Genomic DNA, 22,634 nt, shown 5'->3' on the forward strand with positions numbered 1-22,634 from the left:
ATTTTTTCCAATGTTTTTTCCAAGCTTCCATGGTTTCTTTCTCATTAATTCTTTTCTGCTTTGATTAAGTCAATATTCAGTGTTTTCACTGTTATGACCAAGTAAATATTGTTTACAGTTGGGTAATATACTGTGCAATAATTACATTTCCTTCTTAAAAACTGTTGTTGACTTGGTATTTATAGTGGCCTTATTTTTTCATTCTTCCTGGAGTTCTCCATTCCCCAGACTGGTCCTCTCTAGGTCTGCTACAGAGTTACCATCCTGGGACTCCTCTTCACCAGCCACCAGGAGACTTGGTTCTCTTTTGTGTTAGACCCTCTTTTTTTTTTTTTTTTTTTTTTTTTTTTTTAATTCAATGATTTTGGTGAAACAAGGTTCAGGAGATTTCTTAGAAAAGGTTTGTTAATCCTTAGATTTCTAAAAAATACAGTTGATTCTCATTATTCATGGATTCTGTATTTGTGAATTTGCAAAGTTTATTTGTAACTCCCAATTCAATATTGCAATGCTTTCATGGTCATTCAGAGACATGCACAGAGCAGCAAAATATTTCAGTCGCTGAGGCAGCATTCCAGTTGAGATTGAATAAGACGATACCCTGCCTTCTTCTTTTACCTCTCACACTGTAAACAAGTGTTATTTTTCATGGTCTGTTTAGTGCTACTTTTTTTGTACTTTTGTGTTTTGTTGGTGATTTTGCTATTTGAAATGGCCCTCAAACAAAGTACTGAGGGGCTGTCTAGTGTTCCTAAGCACAAGAAGTCTGTGGTGTGCCTTCGGAAGAAAATGCCTGTGTTAGATAAGCTTCCTTCAAGCAAGAAGTATGGTGCTGTTGGCTATGAGTTCAATGCTAATGAACCAGCAGCATACAGGAAATAAGCTGTCTTTAAAGAGAAACACACATAAAGCAAGGTTATGTATTGACTGGTTAACAAAAATGTGATCAGAGGCTCACAGAACTTAATCCTACACTTCCCCTGGGGGCAATGACTGCGTGTTTGCTAATGCAGTGGTTGAAGTGAATTTATGGAAGATAACTACCACAAATAACAAGAGTCCACTGTATCTTTTCCAATCTTCATGCTTGATTGATGGTGTGTGTGGTGGGATTGACAGTCTGGATCTTCAGGTTGAATATATTTTTCTCTCAGAATTTAAAAAGCATTATACCATTGTCTGTAAGTTTTCCTAATGTTGAGAAATTTGATGTCATTCTGATTCAGAATCTTTGTGTCTCTTATTCCTCTGTTTGAAGGTTTAAGGTCTTCTTATCTATAGTAATTAATCTGCCGTAGTTTGAGTCATCTTTCATTCATTGTGCTGAGTGTCTTTCTATTTGAAAACACATATCTTTCAGTTTTAGGACATTTATTGCATTACTTATTTGATAATGTCCTCTGTTTTCTCTTTGTGAAACAACTTTTACTAGATATTGAACTCCTGGAGTAACTCTCTAATTATTTTAGAGCCTTTACTGTTTTTCATCGCTTTGTCTTTTTGGTCTTTTAAGTTCATATTCCAAACTTTTATTGAATTCTTCATTTCTCTTATAATGTTTTTAGTTTAATTCCTTTTTTAAAAATTTTATTTATTTTTGGCTGTGTTGTGTCTTTGTTGCTGTGCCGGCTTTCTCTAGTTGCGGCTAGCAGGGGCTACTCTTCATTGCAGTGCATGCGCTTCTCATTGCGGTGGCTTCTCTTGCTGTGGAGCACAGGCTCTAGGCGCATAGGCTTTAGTAGTTGCAGCACACGGGATCAGTAGTTGTGACACGTGGACTCAGTAGCTGTGGTGCGCATGCTCAGGAGTTCTGGCACACAGGCTTAGTTGCTCCACTGCATGTGGGATCTTCTCGGACCAGGGCATGAACCTGTGTCCCCTGCATTGGCAGGTAGATTCTTAACAACTGCACCACCAGGGAAGTCCCTTAATTTAATTTCTAAGAAATTTTTCTTGTTCTCCATATATTCCTTTTTAACTATTCCTTTGCACATAAACATGACATATTTTCCTATATCTAGGGATAGTAGTTATACATTTTTAGAGTTTTTTGTTGGTTTGTTTAGTTTACTTTTACACTCTCTATTTCCTCTATTTCTGTAGAGTTCTGATTTTCTCTGGGGTGTCTTTCTTTCATGTTAGAGTATTTTTTCAAATATCTGGTGGTTCTTTGCTGGTTGGCCATAATTCAGAGCAAGGCACCAAAAACCTGACAAGTAGCTCTGTGTGTGTGTGTGTGTGTGTGTGTACATGTGCACGTCTTGCTGACTGTTGGTCTCATTGGAGTGTGATTGGGCAGAGTCTTAGGAGTTTATTGAGGTTGTAAAATGTCAGCATATCCAGGTCTTCTGGGATAATCAGTTTCCTCAGAGAGGATAAACTGCTAAGTCTTAAATAAAAAGAAGTCTTATCCTAGTCTAATGTTGAAAAATTATGGTATTTTGGGTTTACCCTAATTTTTTCATAGGCCATTAAGATAGTGGCAGAATTTTTTTCTCAATTGTGAAACTAGAGCATCGGTTGGAGTGTTAGCAGTTAATGTCATTTCTGGCACCCAGCAAACATTTCACGTATACCATCATTCCTTCTAATGGTGAAATCTATTGCAAAGCAAAGGGGATAGTTGAGGACTAGACAAGAAGACATAAGCTCCTTTTGGGGGCATATATTTTTAAAAATGAGGAATATGAAAGAATAAGCAGAAAGGAAAAGGGAGAGGGAGATAAAGCAAAGGGGTAGGAGTAGAAAACATGGGGTAATGGGAGGAGAGAGAGGAAGAATGAAGGCAAAGAAGAGAAGAGAGAGGAGGCAGGAGAGGGAAGGGAGGGAGGAGTTGATGAAAGTTTGAAACACAGTCAGGGATTTAAAGTCTTTCTGATGTGGTCATTGTTTAATTTTTCAGTTAAAAATTCAGTGTCTCTTCTAAGATACCCTTTGGTGTAGCCAAATGATACTACTAGCTATCTCCAAAACAGAAACCAAACCTGCCTGACTGGGTCTCATATCAACAGTCTGACGACTTTTTGTTTATAACCACCTGTTTTTCAAGGATAATCAAGTAATGGCTTACATTACAGATATTTGCTTATTTTTATTTTATCTTCTTTAGGTTAGAGTTACCAAGCAATGTCTTGTAGTATAGATACCAACTCATTTGTTTTTGTCCTCATCATTAGATGATAATGTCCTTGAAACAAAGACTTAGTTTTAACCAAGGCTTCTCAGCTTATTGTAGTGAGGGACCAGGTTTTTAATTTTAAAATTACCAATCCATCACAGACTAATAATTTCATAAAATACAATATCATACACTTAGATGTCACAGCAGTATCAAAATGCAATAAAGGTTTCTAAATGCTTATTCATCTTTTTTGTACTTTAATTAGTCATAAACTGGTAAAAAAACAATTCATGGATTGGCAATGTTTTACTGAGTCCCTGAGAAACACTGGTCTAATCCACCTTTATAATTTGCTTTGCACCTAGCAAGATTACTTGAACAGAATTTTGCACTGTGTAAATTTCACCTAAATATAACTGAATTGATATTCAGAACTAAGGATAAAGATCCTGGAAATGAAGTCTTGATTAGAATGAAATGGCATCATAACATTCACTTCTTGTTTTTAACTTGTACTTTGAAAGTTTAAATATCAAGCCATTAACAGTGTTCTCAAAAATATTGTGAATTGCAGAATATTTTCAACATATTAGTTATTTAAGTCTAAATAATTTAGCATCACCCTCCATTTGTCATTGTCAAAAATAAATGTCTAAATATTTTACTAAATTCTCCAGCAATGATAATTTGGTGTGTGATCTTTGTAATATGGAAGGAAAGCTCAGTATTCAATCATGCAATAGGAAACTATTCTTGTGTAGTAGGTTAGTTTAGAACAGCAGCTGATGTTGTTCTCACATAATATTTTGCACACACACACTTACAGTGCCCTTCAAATAATGAATTGATGCACTTATTGGAATTGAACAGCTGTTCATTGTGCAAAAGGCAGAGATGCTATCAAATTCTTTCTCAAGAGCTTCAGATGAAAACCTGATGACTGAAGAAAATTAGGACTGAGTGCTTTGACTTATCACGCAGTGCCTTAATCTGTGACTTGGTGGTCTTATAAGGGAACTTGGAGTATTTAGCCTGCCATGGGCCTACTGAGATTAATGTGGATAATCAAGGGCCCATGATTAAGGAACACATTTTAAAAATAAATTCTTTAGAAAGCCTCACTTTTTAAAACAGTTTTCAAGATTTTTAGTATCCAGTTGGGCTATACCATATACTTCATTGAAATACCTCCTGCATGATATGATAATTTAGCCAATATCTGAGAGAAATGTCTCATCAGGTGCTCCATCTTTCATATGCTTTTCATTGAAGCTAAGGGGAAGCTATAGTCAAGGGTAGCTTACCATTGAGTCAAACCACAGGCACCATTATATCATTTTGAAGTTGAACATGGCCTGCAGGTTCTAAATGTTGAGTTTTGAGTGTGATCTAGTAAAAAGTTCACAGAAGAAATAGTAAGGTTTCTAAAAACATAAAACATTTGGGTGTTGGCTTTTCATTTTAATATAAACCTTAGTTACCATGCAGAAATATAGCAGCTCAATGTATTTTTTTCACTGATAAGCTCTTAAAGCACAAGTGATGCCTTCCGTTTGCTAATATTTGGCCACTATTGATTATGCTGTGATAACTGATTTGTTCTGCAGCATTAAGTAGGAAATCTTTTGAATCAAAAAATATTCTGTATTTTGAAAATGTCATTAAAAGTGTTGAAAAGGTCACATTTTGAGGTTGATGAAATATAGATCAGTCATTCTTGGCTGGATGAACAGAATTTAATTGAAAAGTGAGGCTTCGAAATTTTTGCCAGCACTTTTATAATGCAAATCTGGGATTCACAATGACTCTAAAAGCAATAAATAACTTTTTATGTACATAATTATTTTCCTGAATAATTAAAGCTATTATTTAGGCATTCATGATGATTCAAATGAATATGAAACTCAGAAGAGAGCATAAAATGTTAGTATGCATGAAATTGGCAGCTGTTTAAGCAAAAGGCCTAGGCTGGACTCCATTCCAAAATGGTTACTAATGTGCTATGTGTCTTTATGGAGATTACATCACCTCTCTATGTCTCAGTTTTCCAGTTTTAAAAGAGTTATAATATCTATTTTATCTATGTGAGAATCAGTAATGATTCAGTGAGCAACAAAAAATAAAGGCTAGTTAATAATTTGAACCCTCTAAGAAGAGTGCTTGCTTCCAGGAAATTATTTAGATAATCAGGTATGATTCAATTGGAAAGCCAGCTTTAGGTATATTTTATGGAGTTAAAATAGGAGCAAGAATTTATTCTCTTCAAATAAGCTTAACTAATTTTCTTTCCTTTGAGTTGGGTTGATTTCAGATTAATGAAAGCAAAGCACTTTATTTATTTTTCATACTTATTTCCAGTGAGCGATTGTTTTCAGAACAGATTTTAAAAGTACAGGAGACTAAGATTTCATTTCAAATTGAATCAATAGCACTCTCTTCATGCAGTATTTCTACATATGGCATCTAAATTATCTGAGCCACCATTTCTATTTTATTCATATATACATTCAATAAATATATCTTTCATCAATCAGATTATATGCATACCCTTTCCAATATGGCTTGACACTTTAGAAACTTGTTCGTCAACAACAGTGCTGGTGGCAATAAGGAAACAGTGGTATTTGTGTAAGTTATCATACCTGTCAAAGCCTTTATTGCTTTAGATTTGATTCTATAATATCACTCAAGATTAGTTCTTCACATGGTGGGATTTTATGTATGCCAAGTTTAGTAATTTATTTTCTTATGTATAGGTATTTGATGTCTATAAATTACTTTGGCTAAGTTAGAATTGTGTAATAATGAAGTGATTTTAAATCCTCCACATATTTTAAATCTCATTAGACTTGCCTTTTAAAAATAATTAAATGGTGAAAATTTTAATGGCTAAGAGTTTAAATGGTACAGTTAGATTATTTAGTCAATATTATTTAAGCTACAATTTTAACAACATTTTGTCTTATACAGACATATAACCTGTATGAGATCAAATTTGTTATTGGGTTGAATGGATTTAATGACTGAACAGGTGCTTTTTATTTCTACATATATTTATATCAAATGATAGATTAATTTTAAATGCTTTAATTTATTATGATCAAAGATCTCATCCAAACTTGGGGGGGGGGGAGGCTGCCTATGATATATAATGTTACCAATTCTCAAAGGAAAATTGATATGAACTGTGACATTTGGCTTAATGTGACATTTTATTATACGAATGAATTAGATAGTAGTGAAAGTGCTGATAACACTCTTTTGAAATATCATCAGCTATAAAGTCCTGCACCACTGCTTTCTTTATAAGCAGAACTTAAATAAATATACTTGATCATCCTATGTATTTTCTTCCCTCCAGGTAACACTATATTCCTCCCTGCTATAATCTGAATTTACTTCCTTTTACCTGAGGAGAACATTTCACTAAAGAAACAAAAGATGTTTCAGTCACAATCAGCCCCTCTGTTTCCTAAGACATTTTTAAATTGTAAGAATTGAGGAAGACTCTTTGATGACTCTACTGTATTTTATTATTGAAGTGTAATGAATTCTTGCTTCTTAAAACTATGTCCTGGAACCCATGCGTTCAAGACACCAGTGTCAAAATATATATAAACACGATTGATTACCCAATTTATTTGTGATATTGTATATGCTATCGTAGAGCAGTTTAAATGATTTTGACAAGTACAGAAGACTGTCATTGACAAGTGCAGAAATAAATGATGGGTTTAAGTGTTCAAATGTTTTTACAGCATTTTACTGAGTGGCAGGATGATAAATTAAAATTACAGTTGTAGCATCAGGCCTGAAAGCACAACTGCTTTAGATTACAAAAATAGCACTGTGGAAATTTTGTGTACTCTCCAGAGAAGTAGCCTGGAGGACCTTGGAAAAAAATGAAACGTGCAGTTGCTAAAGGAATCATTAATTTTGTGGTAGCCCTGAGTCTAAAAAAATTTTAAAAATAGATTTTTAGAAGAAGAAAATTGGCTTTATCCCTTTATCCCTTTTTCCCTGGAGACCTAGAGAAAATTGGAACCACATTATCAAAAGATAGGCATTGAATTGGCCATTAGTGATTCCATGATGTCTGATGGACATATTTAAAGCTTGTGGACAGTTTCTTGCTAACTTTCCCTTAGTTTCAACACTACACCTGGATTTTTGCTTGTCATTCTGTCACCACGATCCACCAAATTCAGTTGAGAATCCTCAAAGACATCATTCAATCACACTGATTCTGATACAATTAAAGAAAATAATATTTCATCAGGCATTTCTTTTCCATTCTTTTTTAGATATGTTTTTGACAAATGAAAACTGTATACATTCAAGGTACACAACGTGATGTTTTGATATACATATACATTATGCAATGGATTATCACAGTCAAGCTAATTAACATATCCATCACGTCGCATAGTTACTTTTTTTGTGGTGAGAACACTTAAGATCTACCTTTTTAGCAAATTTCAGGTACACAATACAGTATTATTAACTATAGTTACCATGCTGTAACTATAAGTTCCCCAGAACTTAATCATCCTGCACAACTGAAAATTTGTCTCCCCATTTCCCCCACCACCCTGGCAACTACCATTCTAGTCTCTGTTTCTGAGTTTGGCTATTTCAGCTTCCACATATAAGTGAGATCATGCAGTATTGTCTTTCTGTGTCTGGCTTATTTCACTGAGCATAATGTCCTCCAGGTTCATCCATGATGTCACAAATGGCAGGATTTCCTTCTGTTTAAAGGTTGAATAATATTCCAGTGTGTGTGTGTGTGTGTGTGTGTGTGTGTGTGTGCATATATACATATATTACATTATCACATTTTCTATATCCATTCATCTGTCAGTGGACATTTAGGTTGTTTCCATATCTTAGCTATTGTGAATAATGCTGCAATGACCATGGGAGTGCAGGTACCTCTTCCAGATACTGATTTAAAAATATTTCCTTTGTATATATACCCAGAAGTGGGCTTGCTGGAACATATAAGTAGTTCTATTTTTAATTTTTTGAGGAACTTCTATACCATTATCCATATTAGCTGCACCAGTTTACATTCCCACCAACAGTGTACAAGGGTTCCCTTTTTTCCACATCCACACCAACACTTGTTATCTTTTGCCTTTTGGATGATAGCCATTCTAACATGTGGGAGGTGATTTCATTCTGCTCAAGTTCTGAATCTTTTCAAGTCATGCCTAAATTATTGCAACAGCTTTCTAAGTGACTCTACTATGACCTCACTTTGGAGAACATTCTTCAGTTAAAAGCAAAACAGACAAACAAATACACATACAACCATCCAATGACTCTATTGAATCCTTAGAATGTAAAGGAAGTTCCTTGCATTATTATAATTTCTCAGGATATAGCCACTACTTTAATTTACAAATCTTAATCTCTCTCCTGTCTTTTCATGAACCTTCAAGTTTGTTAGACTGGGATGTCTGACATGCTTGGTGCAGTCTCTTCTTCCTGCTGCCAATTTTTTCTTCCAATTCTTTCTTCCAGAAATGCTACTCTTAAAACCTCTCTATTGAATTCTTACTTCACCTTGAAGATAAACTCAAGTCCTACTTTTTGTCTTGAAAATTTTCCTAACAATCTGGCCAATTTCTTCAACTTCTCAAATCCTAGATTGAGACCATCTTTTAATTCCTAAATGATTGGTAAAAACCAATCATTTTACAGCAGTCGTATAACTCTCTTTTTACTTTTTGATGCTTTTTTGCAACTATCCCTAAATTGGCATTGCTTTCCTATCTTCATGCTCCTATTATTAAAATTTTAAATATTGTACTTGTTATTTTATATAAATCTGAGCACATTCCAAAACTGTCTTCCTGTCTTTGTGCTTTTATTTCTTTCTTGTCTATCTTCCTCAAAGATCTCCCAAGTAAAGTATTTCTTCCCTACTGTGCTTGATTTCACTCTTCTGAACTTCTTTTCCAAGAATTTAATCCATTATCACTCTTCTAGAATATTCAGACCTTTGGATTTAATTAGTTGGAATTTCTGTAATTCAGAGGAACTCACTCCTTTAGGAAAGATTTATAATATAACTTAGATGTTGCACAGAATGTTGATAACAATTGATATCTATCCCTGTTTACTATGTGTTAGATACTGTTCTAAGCACTTTGCAATATTATCTTATTCAAAACAGCCCTAAGAGTTAGTTATTACCTCAGGGGAGAATATGAAGGCAGAGAGGAGTTAAAGAAATTGCCCAAGGCACCTAGCTAGGAAAAGACAGAATGGGATTCAAACCAAGAAAACCAAATTACAGAACTTAGTTTCCTAAAATAGGTAGCTAATGGTATAATAATGTACAGCATCTGTCAGTAAATACAAAGTCTCAAACAAAACCTGGATAAAGGTAAACTAGTACAAATCTTTGACCTAATAAGAATGTCGAGGTTTAATAATGTCTTTATAACAATAGCAGAAGTACACTGAAGCTCCGAATTCAGTTCCAAGACTGGAAAGAAAAGGGGGAAATCTTCTCCAAGGAAAATTATTTAACAAAATAAAGCTGTTAGCATGGGACTTCCCAGTCCAGTGGTTAAGACTCCATTCTTCCACTGCAGGGGGCATGGGTTCGATCCCTGGTTGGGGAAGTTTCACATGCCATGCAGTGTGGCATATATATATATATATATATATATATATATATATATATATGTTAGCAATTACTTAAGAATACTTTTAGTTGTAGGGTGAGCTTTGCTGCCCTGGCAGTGTTAGTCCCCTCTTGGTTGGACTTCGTAGAATAGGTCAGGTACCTCTCAGGGGATGCAGGAACTCCATTGGCTGGGCCATGATTAGCTCACTCATACAGCCAATGTTTTAACTGAGATAAATATAATAATTTTGATATTTTTATCCTTGATGTGTTTTTTAATGTCTCTCAGCCAAGCCTGAGAAACAATATATTCTGAGCTATTCCAATAAAAATTTCAAATTCTTCTGAGTTATTTAAATTATTCTAATACAATGAAAAAATCTGAAAAAATATTTACCCATGCAGTAAATAATCATCCTCATAATAAAGCTAATCATACAAAAATTCAACTGTAAAATCATTGGTATGATTCAAAGGTTCAATTTCAAAATACAACTCACTCATAGTAAAAGTCTTTGAAAAAGTTAACTTCATGCTAAAGAGGTAAGAGGAAATAATTCACATGTAAAATTTTATTAGTGCCTTGAATATACTTTTAAGTGGCTCAGTGTCTGCAAAGTGTTGACAGCCACTTGCTCTTGAAGGGAATTCATGCATTGTCTTGACATGTTCTTTTACACTATGAATCTGAATGTCAAATGAACAGGAGCTTCCTTTCCCCTCATCTCTTTTTTTCGTTAAAAAGCTGTAAAAAGATTTTTCATGGCAAGACTGGTTTCAAACTAAGATTTATACCTTAGACTCTTAATTGAGACCATCGCTTGGTTCTTACTCACTTTTCTGAATGCAAATTGATGTCTGTTCTCTTCCAGCTTATTTCCAAAATCAGAAGCTGTCTGATGCCTCATACAAGAAAACATTTGCCAGAAGAGTTTTCTAAATTGCTCTAAAATGTAATGTTTTGAGGATGAGTAGAATATCAAACATCTAGTACTCATTTAGCACTCAAGTCTAAGCTCCTCTCTAAAAAACTGAGTCGATTGATTTTTTTTTTTTTTACTTTTAGGTGAGTTAAATAGGAAAGAACTTGAAATTTTAAATCTATTATTTAAATGTATTATATTTATAATAAAATGTATTTTATGATATATTTTAATGAATTTACATATGTAATACATATGTTACATAAAATTTATTTATATTAAATATATTTATAATAATTTTAATATAAAACATTTTATTTTCATGTAATAGAATATTTATTAAATATTAAGCTATAGTATTTAAAAATTTAGTCCCAACCTTAGGTCTAGGAAAACATTAGAATGAACACAGGCAGTGTGTTCCCTAGGCACCATGGTGACCTCCATGGCACACCTTTTCATCTGTTTACATCTATCCTGGTCTCTGATGGATGAACTCCAAGACAGTTCTCGATCAATGTGTCCACTTCCACCATATATATCCAAAACAGAGAGAGACCATGGGAAGTTGTATTTCAAAGATTTTCGGAAGAGATTCCAGAGACCATAAATGTCTGCAAGAACAACCTGTGTATGCTTGTAAGGAAAGGATGAGGGAGGCTGCATACATGATGTAGACAGTGATTCCAGCCCTGGTTAGTATCAGAATTGCCTAGATAGCCTTGGAAAACACTGCATCTATTGACCTACCTGAATAAACAGAATCAGACTCTGGGATGAGCCTTAATGCCTCACTCCAGGATAAAGGTTAGTTTTTAATTTTTCTTAATTACATTATTTTACTAATAATTTACTGGTGCATAGGAAAGAAAGTTCCTCTTATATCACCACATAGTTGAAGGTCTAAGATCTGAAATTTCACTTAATTTCGTTTCACAATTCCCTAACCTTTTCCAATAAGCAAATACTTCCTTGTGTTATAACTTTCTCTGACAAATTTTTCTGCTGGCATATTTAATTTGAATTTATGTTTGTGACACTTAAATATTTTATTTCATAATTACTGTAGCACATTTATCAAAGGAAGAATTTTGCTCCCTAATTTACATTAAGAAGAGATGCACATTAAAATTTTATCAATATTTCTTCCCATTAAAATTTTATTTTATTTATTTATTTTTAACATCTTTATTAGAGTATAATTGCTTTACAATGGTGTGTTAGTTTCTGCTTTATAACAAAGTGAATCAGTTATACATATACATATGTCCCCATATCTCTTCCCTCTTGCATCTCCCTCCCTCCCACCCTCCCTATCCCACCCCTCTAGGTGGTCACAAAGCACCGAGCTGATCTCCCTGTGCTATGCAGCTGCTTCCCACTAGCTATCTATTTTCCGTTTGGTAGTGTATATATGTCCATGTCACTCTCTCACTTTGTCCCAGCTTACTTGACCCCCTCCCCATATCCTCAAGTCCATTCTCTAGTAGATCTGCATCTTTATTCCAGTCTTGCCCCTAGGTTCTTCTGATCATTTATTTTCTTTTTTTAGTTTCCATATATATGTGTTTGCATACAGTATTTGTTTTTCTCTTTCTGACTTACTTCACTCCATATGACAGTCTCTAGGTCCAGCCACCTCACTACAAATAACTCAGTTTCATTCTTTTTAATAGCTGAGTAATATTCCATTGTATATATGTGCCACATCTTCTTTATCCATTCATCTGTTGATGGACACTTAGGTTGCTTCCATGTCCTGGCTATTGTAAATAGAGCTGCAATGAACATTTTGGTACATGACTCTTTTTGAATTATAGTTTTCTCAGGGTATATGCCCAGTAGTGGGATTGCTGGGTCGTATGATAGTTCTATTTTTGGTATTTAAGGAATGTTCATACTGCTCTCCATAGTGTCTGTATCAATTTACATTCCCACCAACAGTGCAAGAGGGTTATCTTTTCTCCACACCCTCTCCAGTATTTGTTGTTTGTAGAGTTTTTGATGATGGCCATTCTGACCGGTGTGAGATGATATCTCACTGTAGTTTTGATTTGCATTTCTCTAATGATTAATGATGTTGAGCATTCTTTCATGTGTTTGTTGGCAATCTGTATATCTTTTTTGGAGAAATGTCTATTTAGGTCTTCTGCCCATTTTTGGATTGGGTTGTTTGTTTTTTTGATAGTGAGCTGCATGAGTTGCTTGTATGGTTTGGAGATTAATCCTTTGTCAGTTGCTTCGTTTGCAAATATTTTCTCCCATTAGACGGTTGTCTTTTTGTCCTGTTTATGGTTTCCTTTGCTGTGCAAAAGCTTTTAAATTTCATTAGATCTCATTTGTTTATTTTTGTTTTTATTTCCATTTCTCGAGGAGGTGGGTCAAAAAGGATCTTGCTGTGATTTATGTCATAGAGTGTTCTGCCTATGTTTTCCTCTAAGAGTTTTATAGTGTCTGGCCTTACATTTAGGTCTTTAATCCATTTTGAGTTTATTTTTGTTTATGGTGTTAGGGAGTGTTCTAATTTCATTCTTTTACATGTAGCTGTCCAGTTTTCCCAGCACCACTTATTGAAGAAGCTGTCTTTTCTCCACTGTATATTCTTGCCTCCTTTATCAAAGATAAAGTGACCATAGGTGTGTGGGTTTATCTCTGGGCTTTCTATCCTGTTCCATTGATCTACATTTCTGTTTTTGTGCCAGTCCAATACTGTCTTGATTACTGTAGCTTTGTAGGATAGTCTGAAGTCAGTGAACCTGATTCCTCCACCTCCGGTTTTCGTTCTCAAGATTGCTTTTGGTATTCGGGGTCTTCTGTGTTTCCATACAAACTGTGAAATATTTTCTTCTAGTTCTGTGAAAAATGTCATTGGTAGTTTGATAGGTATTGCATTGAATCTGTAGATTGCTTGGTGTAGTAGAATCATTTTCACAATGTTGATTCTTCCAATCCAAGAACATGGTATATCTCTCCAGCTATTTGTATCATCTTTAATTTCTTTCATCAGTGTCATAATTTTCTTCATACAGGTGTTCTGTCCCCTTAGGTAGGTTTATTCCTAGATATTTTATTCTTTTTGTTGCAATGGTAAATGGGAGTGTTTTTTTAAATTTCACTTTCAGATTTTTCATCATTAGTGTATAGGAATGCAAGAGATTTCTGTGTTAATTTTGTATCTTGCTACTTTACCAAATTCATTGATTAGCTCTAGTAGTTTTCTGGTAGCATCTTTAGGATTCTCTATGTATAGCATCATGTCATCTGCAAACAGTGACAGTTTTATTTCCTCTTTTCCAATTTGGATTCCTTTTATTTATTTTTCTTCTGTGATTGCTGTTGCTAAAACTTCCAAAACTATGTTGAATAATAGTGGTGAGAGTGAGCAACCTTGTCTTATTCCTGATCGTAGTGGAAATGGTTTCAGTTTTTCACCATTGAGGACGATGTTGGCTGTGGGTTTGTCATATGTGGTCTTTATTATGTTGAGGAAAGCTCCCTCTATGCCTACTTTCTGGTGGGTTTTTATCACAAATGGGTGTTGAATTTTGTTGAAAGCTTTCTCTGCATCTATTGAGATGATCATATGGTTTTTCTCCTTCAATTTGTTAATATGGTGTATCACGTTGATTGATTTGTATATATTGAAGAATCCTTTCATTCCTGGGATAAGCCCCACTTGATCATAGAGTATGATCCTTTTAATGTGCTGTTGGATTCTGTTTACTAGTATTTTGTTGAGGATTTTTGCTTCTATGTTCATCAGTGATATTGGCCTGTAGTTTTCTTTCTTTGTGACATCTTTGTCTGGTTTTGGTATCAGGGTGATGGTGGCCTCGTAGAATGAGTTTGGGAGTGTTCCTCCCTCTACTATATTTTGGAAGAGTTTGAGAAGGGTAGGTGTTAGCTCTTCTCTAAATGTTTGATAGAATTCGCCTGTGAAGCCATCTGGCCCTGGGCTTTTGTTTGTTGGAAGATTTTTAATCAGTTTCAATTTCAGTGCTTGTGATTAGTCTGTTCATATTTTCTATTTCTTCCTGGTTCAGTCTGGGAAGGTTGTGCATTTCTAAGAATTTGTTCATTTATTCCAGGTTGTCCATTTTATTGGCATATAGTTGCTTGTAGTAATCGCTCATGATCATTTGTATTTCTGCAGTGTCAGTTGTTACTTCTCCTTTTTCATTTCTAATTATATTGATTTGAGTTTTCTCCGTTTATTTCTTGATAAGTCTGGCTAATGGTTTATCAATTTTGTTTATCTTCTCAAAGAACCAGCTTTTCATTTTATTGATCTTTGCTATCGTTTCCTTCATTTCTTTTTCATTTATTTCTGATCTGATCTTTTGATTTCTTTCCTTCTGCTAACTTTAGGGTTTTTTTGTTCTTCTTTCTCTAATTGCTTTAGGTGTAAGGTTAGGTGTTTTTTTGAGATGTTTCTTGTTTCTTCAGGTCCAATTAAAATTTTAAATAACAATTGTTAGTATTCATCATTAAAATATGAATCCGAATATTGGTACTCATGTTTATTCCATTCACAATTTTCATTTTTTTCTGCCCATTATAAAAACTTCTTTTATTTTCCCCATGCAACTCAAAACACTGCCTACAGAAGTGGAGTTTTATTCTCTAAACTATTTCAGATCTCTGTGATTGATTTTTTAGAACATTATATATGAATATACCTTCCATAACTGTAATAATAGCTGACATTTATGAACAATTACTATGTGCCAAGAACGGTGCTAAATCCTTGATTTAAATTTTCTTTTTTGATCTCCATTTCACAGATTAGGGGCCTGAGGTTTGGGAGTTTAAGTAACTGACCAAATTAATAAAACTAGCTTGTAAGTGTCAGAGTCTCTGATGGTGAAACAACTTCTAGAAGTACATATATATTAATAAGTGATTTCAGACACTGTCAGGCAATGGACTGAAGTATGCAATATTTAGTACTGATTTATTCATTAAAGTAATTTTATTAAACATAGAATTAAAATTAATGTTAGAAAATATGCAGGGCTCTAGAAAAACTCAACCTTAAATACTCACATGTCAACTGATACCATAGATAGTACATCATGCATATTTATTCCCTTTGGCAAGTGACGAAATTAAAGACACAAATTTGAATCATGGTTCTTATAGTAGATTACCTGTTGCCTAGTAGGCTCATATGTGTCCATTATGTTCATTATCACCCTTTCCTCTTACTGAACAGGGTCAGGATAGAGATTCATACATACTTTTGGACAATCTTATTCAAAATCATTTTCTTACAGGAGAATGGAGACATTTAGCTATAAATTAAAGTATCCAGTCAGCAGAACTATTTGGGTTGCTTGTTTCCCCCACTTATTTTAAGACAAATCTAAAGAAATCAATATCTTCTTACTGCCATGCCAGTTTTCCCATTTTGAGTAGTATTTGTTGAGTGATAGATCATTCTTTTGAAGAAACTTTTTCTCAGTGCTCTAATACTGAGTTCTAAACTCCTGATAAGTTTAAAACAAAGACTACTGAGCATCTTCCCTCGTAAAACAGAGGTTTGCAATAAAAACTGGATTCCACCTCAAAGTAGTCGACAGAACAGGAAATGCTGCAGAGCAACTGCACTGAGGCATAACCAGAAGCTATTCCAGCCTCCGGACTTGAGGACAGGACACATATGCATTCAAAACAAAAGATTACTTCAGGCTTAAAAGTTTTTAAAAATAGGATCCGATGATCAATGAAAGAAGCATGTGCTAATGATTTTTTTGAGCCAGATCAACTTGACCTTTCATTTTTCATGAAGTCAGCCAATAAATGCATTTACTGTTTTTCTCTCACAGAACCCCTAACAATTATTTTGATTCCTGTGATTCAAATGGTCTTCTGAAAAGCTTTTATGAGGAGTAGAAGGGCAGAGGGAACCATGTTGTTCAATGAGTGACAGAAATATTCATTGGCTGCAAGCAAAGTCATAAAAGAAAACTGATGTCATCAATTAAAAATCTAACCCCATCCTATGTTTCTGGTCATGACTGCCTATGTGTGTGTGTGGTTTTTTTTTCTTATCAAATACAGCATGATTTCTTCTAAACTAGATGTCACATCTTCCAATGCTTTTTGATACTTTATAACATCAACCATAATGAGGCAGAAGTCCCTTAATAAAACATTTTAATATGTTAGTCAAAGAATTATGTAATAGATCTTTGCTGAGTCTTAATTAGCTAAATGGCTAAAAATAGTACATGCATATTCTTGTCAACAGTATATTATTATTAGAACATGTACTGCGACTCCGAACGATACTATCAGAGAGGGCAAGCATTAGTCTTACTTAATCTGCTTCAGGGTTTTTAGCTTTGTGTTCAGAGAAGCAGTAAGTGTGAGCAGCGGAGAAATAAAAGGGAAATGAAAGAAAGGGGAAAAAGAAAAAAGATTTTGGATACAGATTTAGAGAAAAAGGGGGAAGAGATACTGAATAGAGTAAACTTAAAGGAAACAGTACAAAAATGAATAGACAGACTAGGAATACTGAAGCTGTGGTTCAGAGGAATTTTTAAAACCAATCAGAGCACACTTTTACGTGATGAGATAATCACTGTGTACCTTTTTAGATTTACATAGGATACAGGATTTCATATACATTCATTAGTTAAATTTCTGAGATCAGAAAACAGCCCAGAGAGCATTTTAGTTGTCTTTTAAAGGTAGATAGCCTTATTGCTAAGGAAATGATGAATCAATGGTAGATTATGACTTTGGATATAGGCTTAAAAGGACTGAAAGTACTGCCTCGGAAGACCTTGTTAATTTGAATTAAAAATCAATTAGAGAATTGAGATTTTAAAAACTTAGACATATACTCACCCAACAGACAGGAAAGGCTCCTTTGACTCAAGTCTATGAAAAAAGATATGAAAATTTTATTTTAATATAACAATTTGCTGTACACTTAAAATTGCTTGTATATGAATCTGACAGAATTATTATACCTGTTTGGTTGAAAATGCACAATTTGGCTCTAGTAAAAAGCTACAAATAATATATTAAGACCTAATCTGGATAATTCAATTTCTGCCTGGATTAATGCAGAGGCTAAATAAAATGAGAGAGACATGGAATGGAAACATAGCATTTAATTAGGATAATGATATTGCTAGTCTAATTCTGATTTGAACTCTCTATATTTACTTATTTTCTTTTTTACAGCAATTTGTAGAATTTTTAATACATCTATTTATAGTTGTAGTAGTGAAACAATTTATAATATATTTGGTTAAATATTGACTAAATAATTTGTTTACAGTAAATACTTTGTAATGAAGAAAGAAGCAGCATACCATTCATGGTCATTTATTGGCAGCAACACAACTTAGGGCAGGGGAAGCTAGGTCACAGATTAGGGTTCTCCTGCCTCCTTTGTGTCTCCAAAGTACCAGGTATTCTTTGTACCTCCTAATATATTAAAGGAAAATTGTACTCCTGAAGCCTCTGGCTAGTTGTGACATCTTGAGAAAACCACTAAAAACCTTCTGGGTCTTACTTTCTCCACTAAAAAATAGGCTAGGATTGCTTCCAGCTAATTTTCTGATTTCATAAATTAACTATATCTTTGCAAAAGGTAAATAAATCAGGAAATTATCTACTTCTAAACATTTCCTAATTAATAATTAAGGAGACCAGTTGGTAGGTGTAAGTTTTTAGACTTATGATTAAGGGTTAAATGTAGGCAAATGCTGAGGACATTTTAATCTAAACCTTGGTGTTTAAAATTTTTAAGAAGCATTCATGTTTTAAACTATTTTATTAATATATAAATAGTTGTAGGAAAATGACAAGAAATTTAATTTGGCAGAAAACATTTACTGAGCACCAGCTGATTATGCTGTGACATGGAAAACTAATGAGACTACCTTAGAATTAAGTCAAAAGACTTTACTTTTATATGAGTCTAAACAATGAAGACAATAACCCCTTTTTTGTCTTATTTCATTCAGTGTATATAAAAAATGGCTTAGGATAGCCTCATCCACAAGAGGGCAGATAGCAGAAGCAAGAAGAACTACAATACTGCAGCCTGTGGAACAAAAAACACATTCACAGAAAGATAGACAAGATGAAAAAGCAGAGGGCTATGTAGCAGATGAAGGAACAAGATAAAACCCCAGAAAAACAACTAAATGAAGTGGAAATAGGCAACCATCCAGAAAAAAAATTCAGAATAATGACAGTGAAGATGATACAGGACCTCAGAAAAAGAATGGAGGCAAAGAATGAGAATATGCAAGAAATGTTTAACAAAGATCTAGAAGAATTAAAGAACAAACAGATATTAACAACACAATAACTGAAATGAAAATTACACTAGAAGGAATCAATAGCAGAATAACTGAGGCAGAAGAACGGATAAGTGACCTGGAAGACAGAATGGTGGAATTCACTGCTTTGGAACACAACAAAGAAAAAGAATGAAAGAAATGAAGACAGCCTAAGAGACCTCTGGGACAACATTAAACACACCAACATTCACGTTATAGGGGTCCCAGAAGGAGAAGAGAGAGAGAAAGCACCTGAGAAAATATTTGAAGAGATTATAGTTGAAAACTTCCCTAACATGGGGAAGGAAATAGCCACTCAAGTCCAGGAAGCACAGAGAGTCCCATACAGAATAAACCCAAGGAGAAACACGCCGAGACACAAAGTAATCAAATTGGCAAAACCAAAGACAAAGAAAAATTATTGAAAGCAGCTAGGGAAAAATAAAAAATAACATACAAGGGAACTCCCATAAGGATAACAGCTGATTACTCAGCAAAAACACTACAAACCAGAAGGGAGTGGCATGGTATACTTAAAGTGATGAAAGGGAAGAACCTACAACCAAGATGAATCAACCCAGCAAGGATCTCATTCAGATTCAATGGAGAAATCAAAAGCTTTACAGACAAGCAAAAGCTAAGAGAATTCAGCACCACCAAACCAGCTCTACAACAAATGCTAAAGGAACTTCTTTAAGTGGGAAACACAAGAGAAGAAAAGAGCCTACAAAAACAAACCCATAACAACTAAGAAAATGGTAATAGGAACATACATATCGATAATTACCTTAAATGTGAATGGATTAAATGCTTCAACCAAAACACACAAGTTTGCTGAATGGATACAAAAACAAGACCCATATATATGCTGTCTACAAGAGATCCACTTCAAACCTAGGGACACATTCAGACTGAAAGTGAGGGATGGAAAAAGAAATTCCATGCAAATGGAAATCAAAGGAAAGCTGGAGTAACAATACTCATATCAGATAAAATAGATTTTAAAAGAAAGAGTGTTACAAGAGACAAGGAAGGACACTACATAATGATCAAGGGATCAATCCAAGAAGAAGATATAACAATTATAAATATATATGCACTCAACATAGAAGCACATCAATACATAAGGCAACTACTAACAGCTATAAAAGAGGAAATCAACAGTAACACAATAAGAGTGGGAGACTTTAACACCTAACTTAAACCAATGGGCAGATCAGCCAAACAGAAAATTAATAAGGAAACACAAGCTTTAAATGACACAATAGACCAGATAGATTTAATTGATATTTATAGAACATTCCATCCAAAAACAGCAGATTACACTTTCTTCTCAAGTGCGCATGGATCATTCTCCAGGATAGATCACATCTTGGGTCACAAATCAAGCCTCAGTAAATTTAAGAAAATTGAAATCATATCAAGCATCTTTTCTTACCACAACACTATGGGATTAGAAATCAATTACAGGGAAAAATGTAAAAAACACAAACACATGGAGGCTAAACAATAGGTTACTAAATAACCAAGAGATCACTGAAGAAATCAAAGAGGAAATAAAAAAATACCTAGAGACAAATGTCAGTGAAAACACAATGATCAAAAACCTATGGGATGCAGCAAAAGCAGTTCTAAGAGGGAAGTTTATAGCAATACAATCCTACCTCAAGAAACAAGAAAAATCTCAAATAAACAAACTAACCTTACACCTAAAGGAACTAGAGAAAGAAGAAACAAAACCCACAGTTAGCAGAATGAAAGAAATCATAAAGATCAGAGCAGAAATAAATGAAATAGAAACAAAGAAAACAATAACAATGATCAATAAAACTAAAAGCTGGTTCTTTGAGAACATGAACAAAATTGATAAACCATTAGCCAGACTCATCAAGAAAAAGATGGAGAGGACTCAAATTAATAAAGTTAGAAATGAGAAAGGAGAATTTACAACAGACACCACAGAAATACAAAGCATCCTAAGAGACTACTACAAGAAACCCTATGCCAATAAAATGGACAACTTGGAAGAAATGCATAAATTCTTAGAAAGGTATAACCTTCCTAGACTGAACCAGGAAGAAATAGAAAATATGAACAGACCAATCGCAAGCACTAAAATTGAGACTGTGATTAAAAATCATCCAACAAACAAAAGTCCAGGACCAGGTGGTTTCACGGGTGAATTCTATCAAACATTTAGAGAAGAGCTAACACCCATCCTTCTCAAACTCTTCCAAAAAATTGCAGAGGAAGGAACACTCCCAAACTCATTCTATGAGGCCACCATCACCCTGATACCAAAACCAGACAAAGATACTACAAAAAAAGAAAAGTACAGACTAATATCACTGATGAATATAGATGCAAAAATCCTCAACAAAATACTAACAAACTGAATCCAACAATATGTTAAAAGGATCATACACCATGATCAAGTGGGATTTATCCCAAGGATGCAAGGATTCTTCAATATACGCAAATTAATCAATGTGATACATCATATTAACAAATTGAAGGATAAAAACCATATGATAACCTCAATAGATGCAGAAAAAGCTTTAGACAAATTTCAACACACATTTATGATAAAAACTCTCCAGAAAGTGGGCATAGAGGGAACCTACCTCAACATAATAAAGGCCATACATGACAAACCCACGGCAAACATCATTCTCAATGGTGAAAAACTGAAAGCATTTCCACTAAGATCAGGAACAAGACAAGGATGTCCATTCTCACCAATATTATTTAACATAGTTTTGGAAGTCCTAGCCATGGCAATCAGAGAAGAAAAAGAAATAAAAGGAATCCAAATTGGAAAAGAAGTAAAACTGTCACTGTTTGCAGATGACATGATACTATACATAGAGAATCCTAAAGATGCCACCAGAAAACTACTAGAGCTAATCAATGAATTTGGTAAAGTTTCAGGATACAAAATTAATGCACTGAAATCTCTTGTAATCCTATACACTAATGATGAAAAATCTGAAAGAGAAATTAAGGAAACACTCCCATTTACCACTGCAACAAAAAGAATAAAATACATAGGAATAAACCTACATAGGGAGACAAAAGGCCTATAGGCAGATAAGTATATGACACTGTTGAAAGAAATTAAAGATGATACCAACAGATGGAGAGATACAACATGTTCTTGGATTGGAAGAATCAATATTGTGAAAATGACTATACTACCCAATGCAATCTACAGATTCAATGCAATCCCTATCAAATTACCAATGGCATTCTTTACAAAACTAGAACAAAAAATCTTAAAAGTTGTATGGAGACACAAAAGACCTCAAATAGCCAAAACAGGCTTGAGTGAAAAAGACAGAGTTGGAGGAATGAGACTCCCTGACTTCAGACTATACTACAAAGCTACAGTAATCAAGTCAATATGGTATTGGCACAAAAACAGCAATATAGTTCAACGGAACAGGATAGAAAGCCCAGAGATAAACCCACACACCTATGGTCAACTAATGTATGACAAAGGAGGCAAGGATATACCATGGAGAAAAGACAGTCTCTTCAATAAGTGGTGCTGGGCAAACTGGACAGCTACATGTAAAAGTATGAAATTAGAACACTCCCTAACACCATGCACAAAAGTAAACTGAAAATGGATTAAAGGC

The 22,634-nt window shown here is 34.2% G+C and overlaps 1 protein-coding gene across 13 annotated transcripts in view; it reads right to left on the bottom strand.

The window, feature by feature from the left end:
• RALYL (RALY RNA binding protein like) overlaps nucleotides 1-22,634 on the bottom strand; it is an 877,709-nt gene that overhangs the window by 188,815 nt on the left and 666,260 nt on the right. For all 13 annotated transcript variants that reach the window (XM_082363566.1, XM_082363568.1, XM_082363574.1 and 10 more), the window contains one exon: nucleotides 17,543-17,575. In XM_082363566.1, coding sequence (XP_082219692.1) covers nucleotides 17,543-17,575 — 33 coding nt within the window. The remainder of the gene's footprint in view (nucleotides 1-17,542; nucleotides 17,576-22,634) is intronic.

Source organism: Balaenoptera borealis (genome assembly GCF_965194805.1).
Source record: "Balaenoptera borealis genome assembly, chromosome: 17".
Classification (NCBI taxonomy): Eukaryota; Metazoa; Chordata; class Mammalia; order Artiodactyla; family Balaenopteridae; genus Balaenoptera; species Balaenoptera borealis.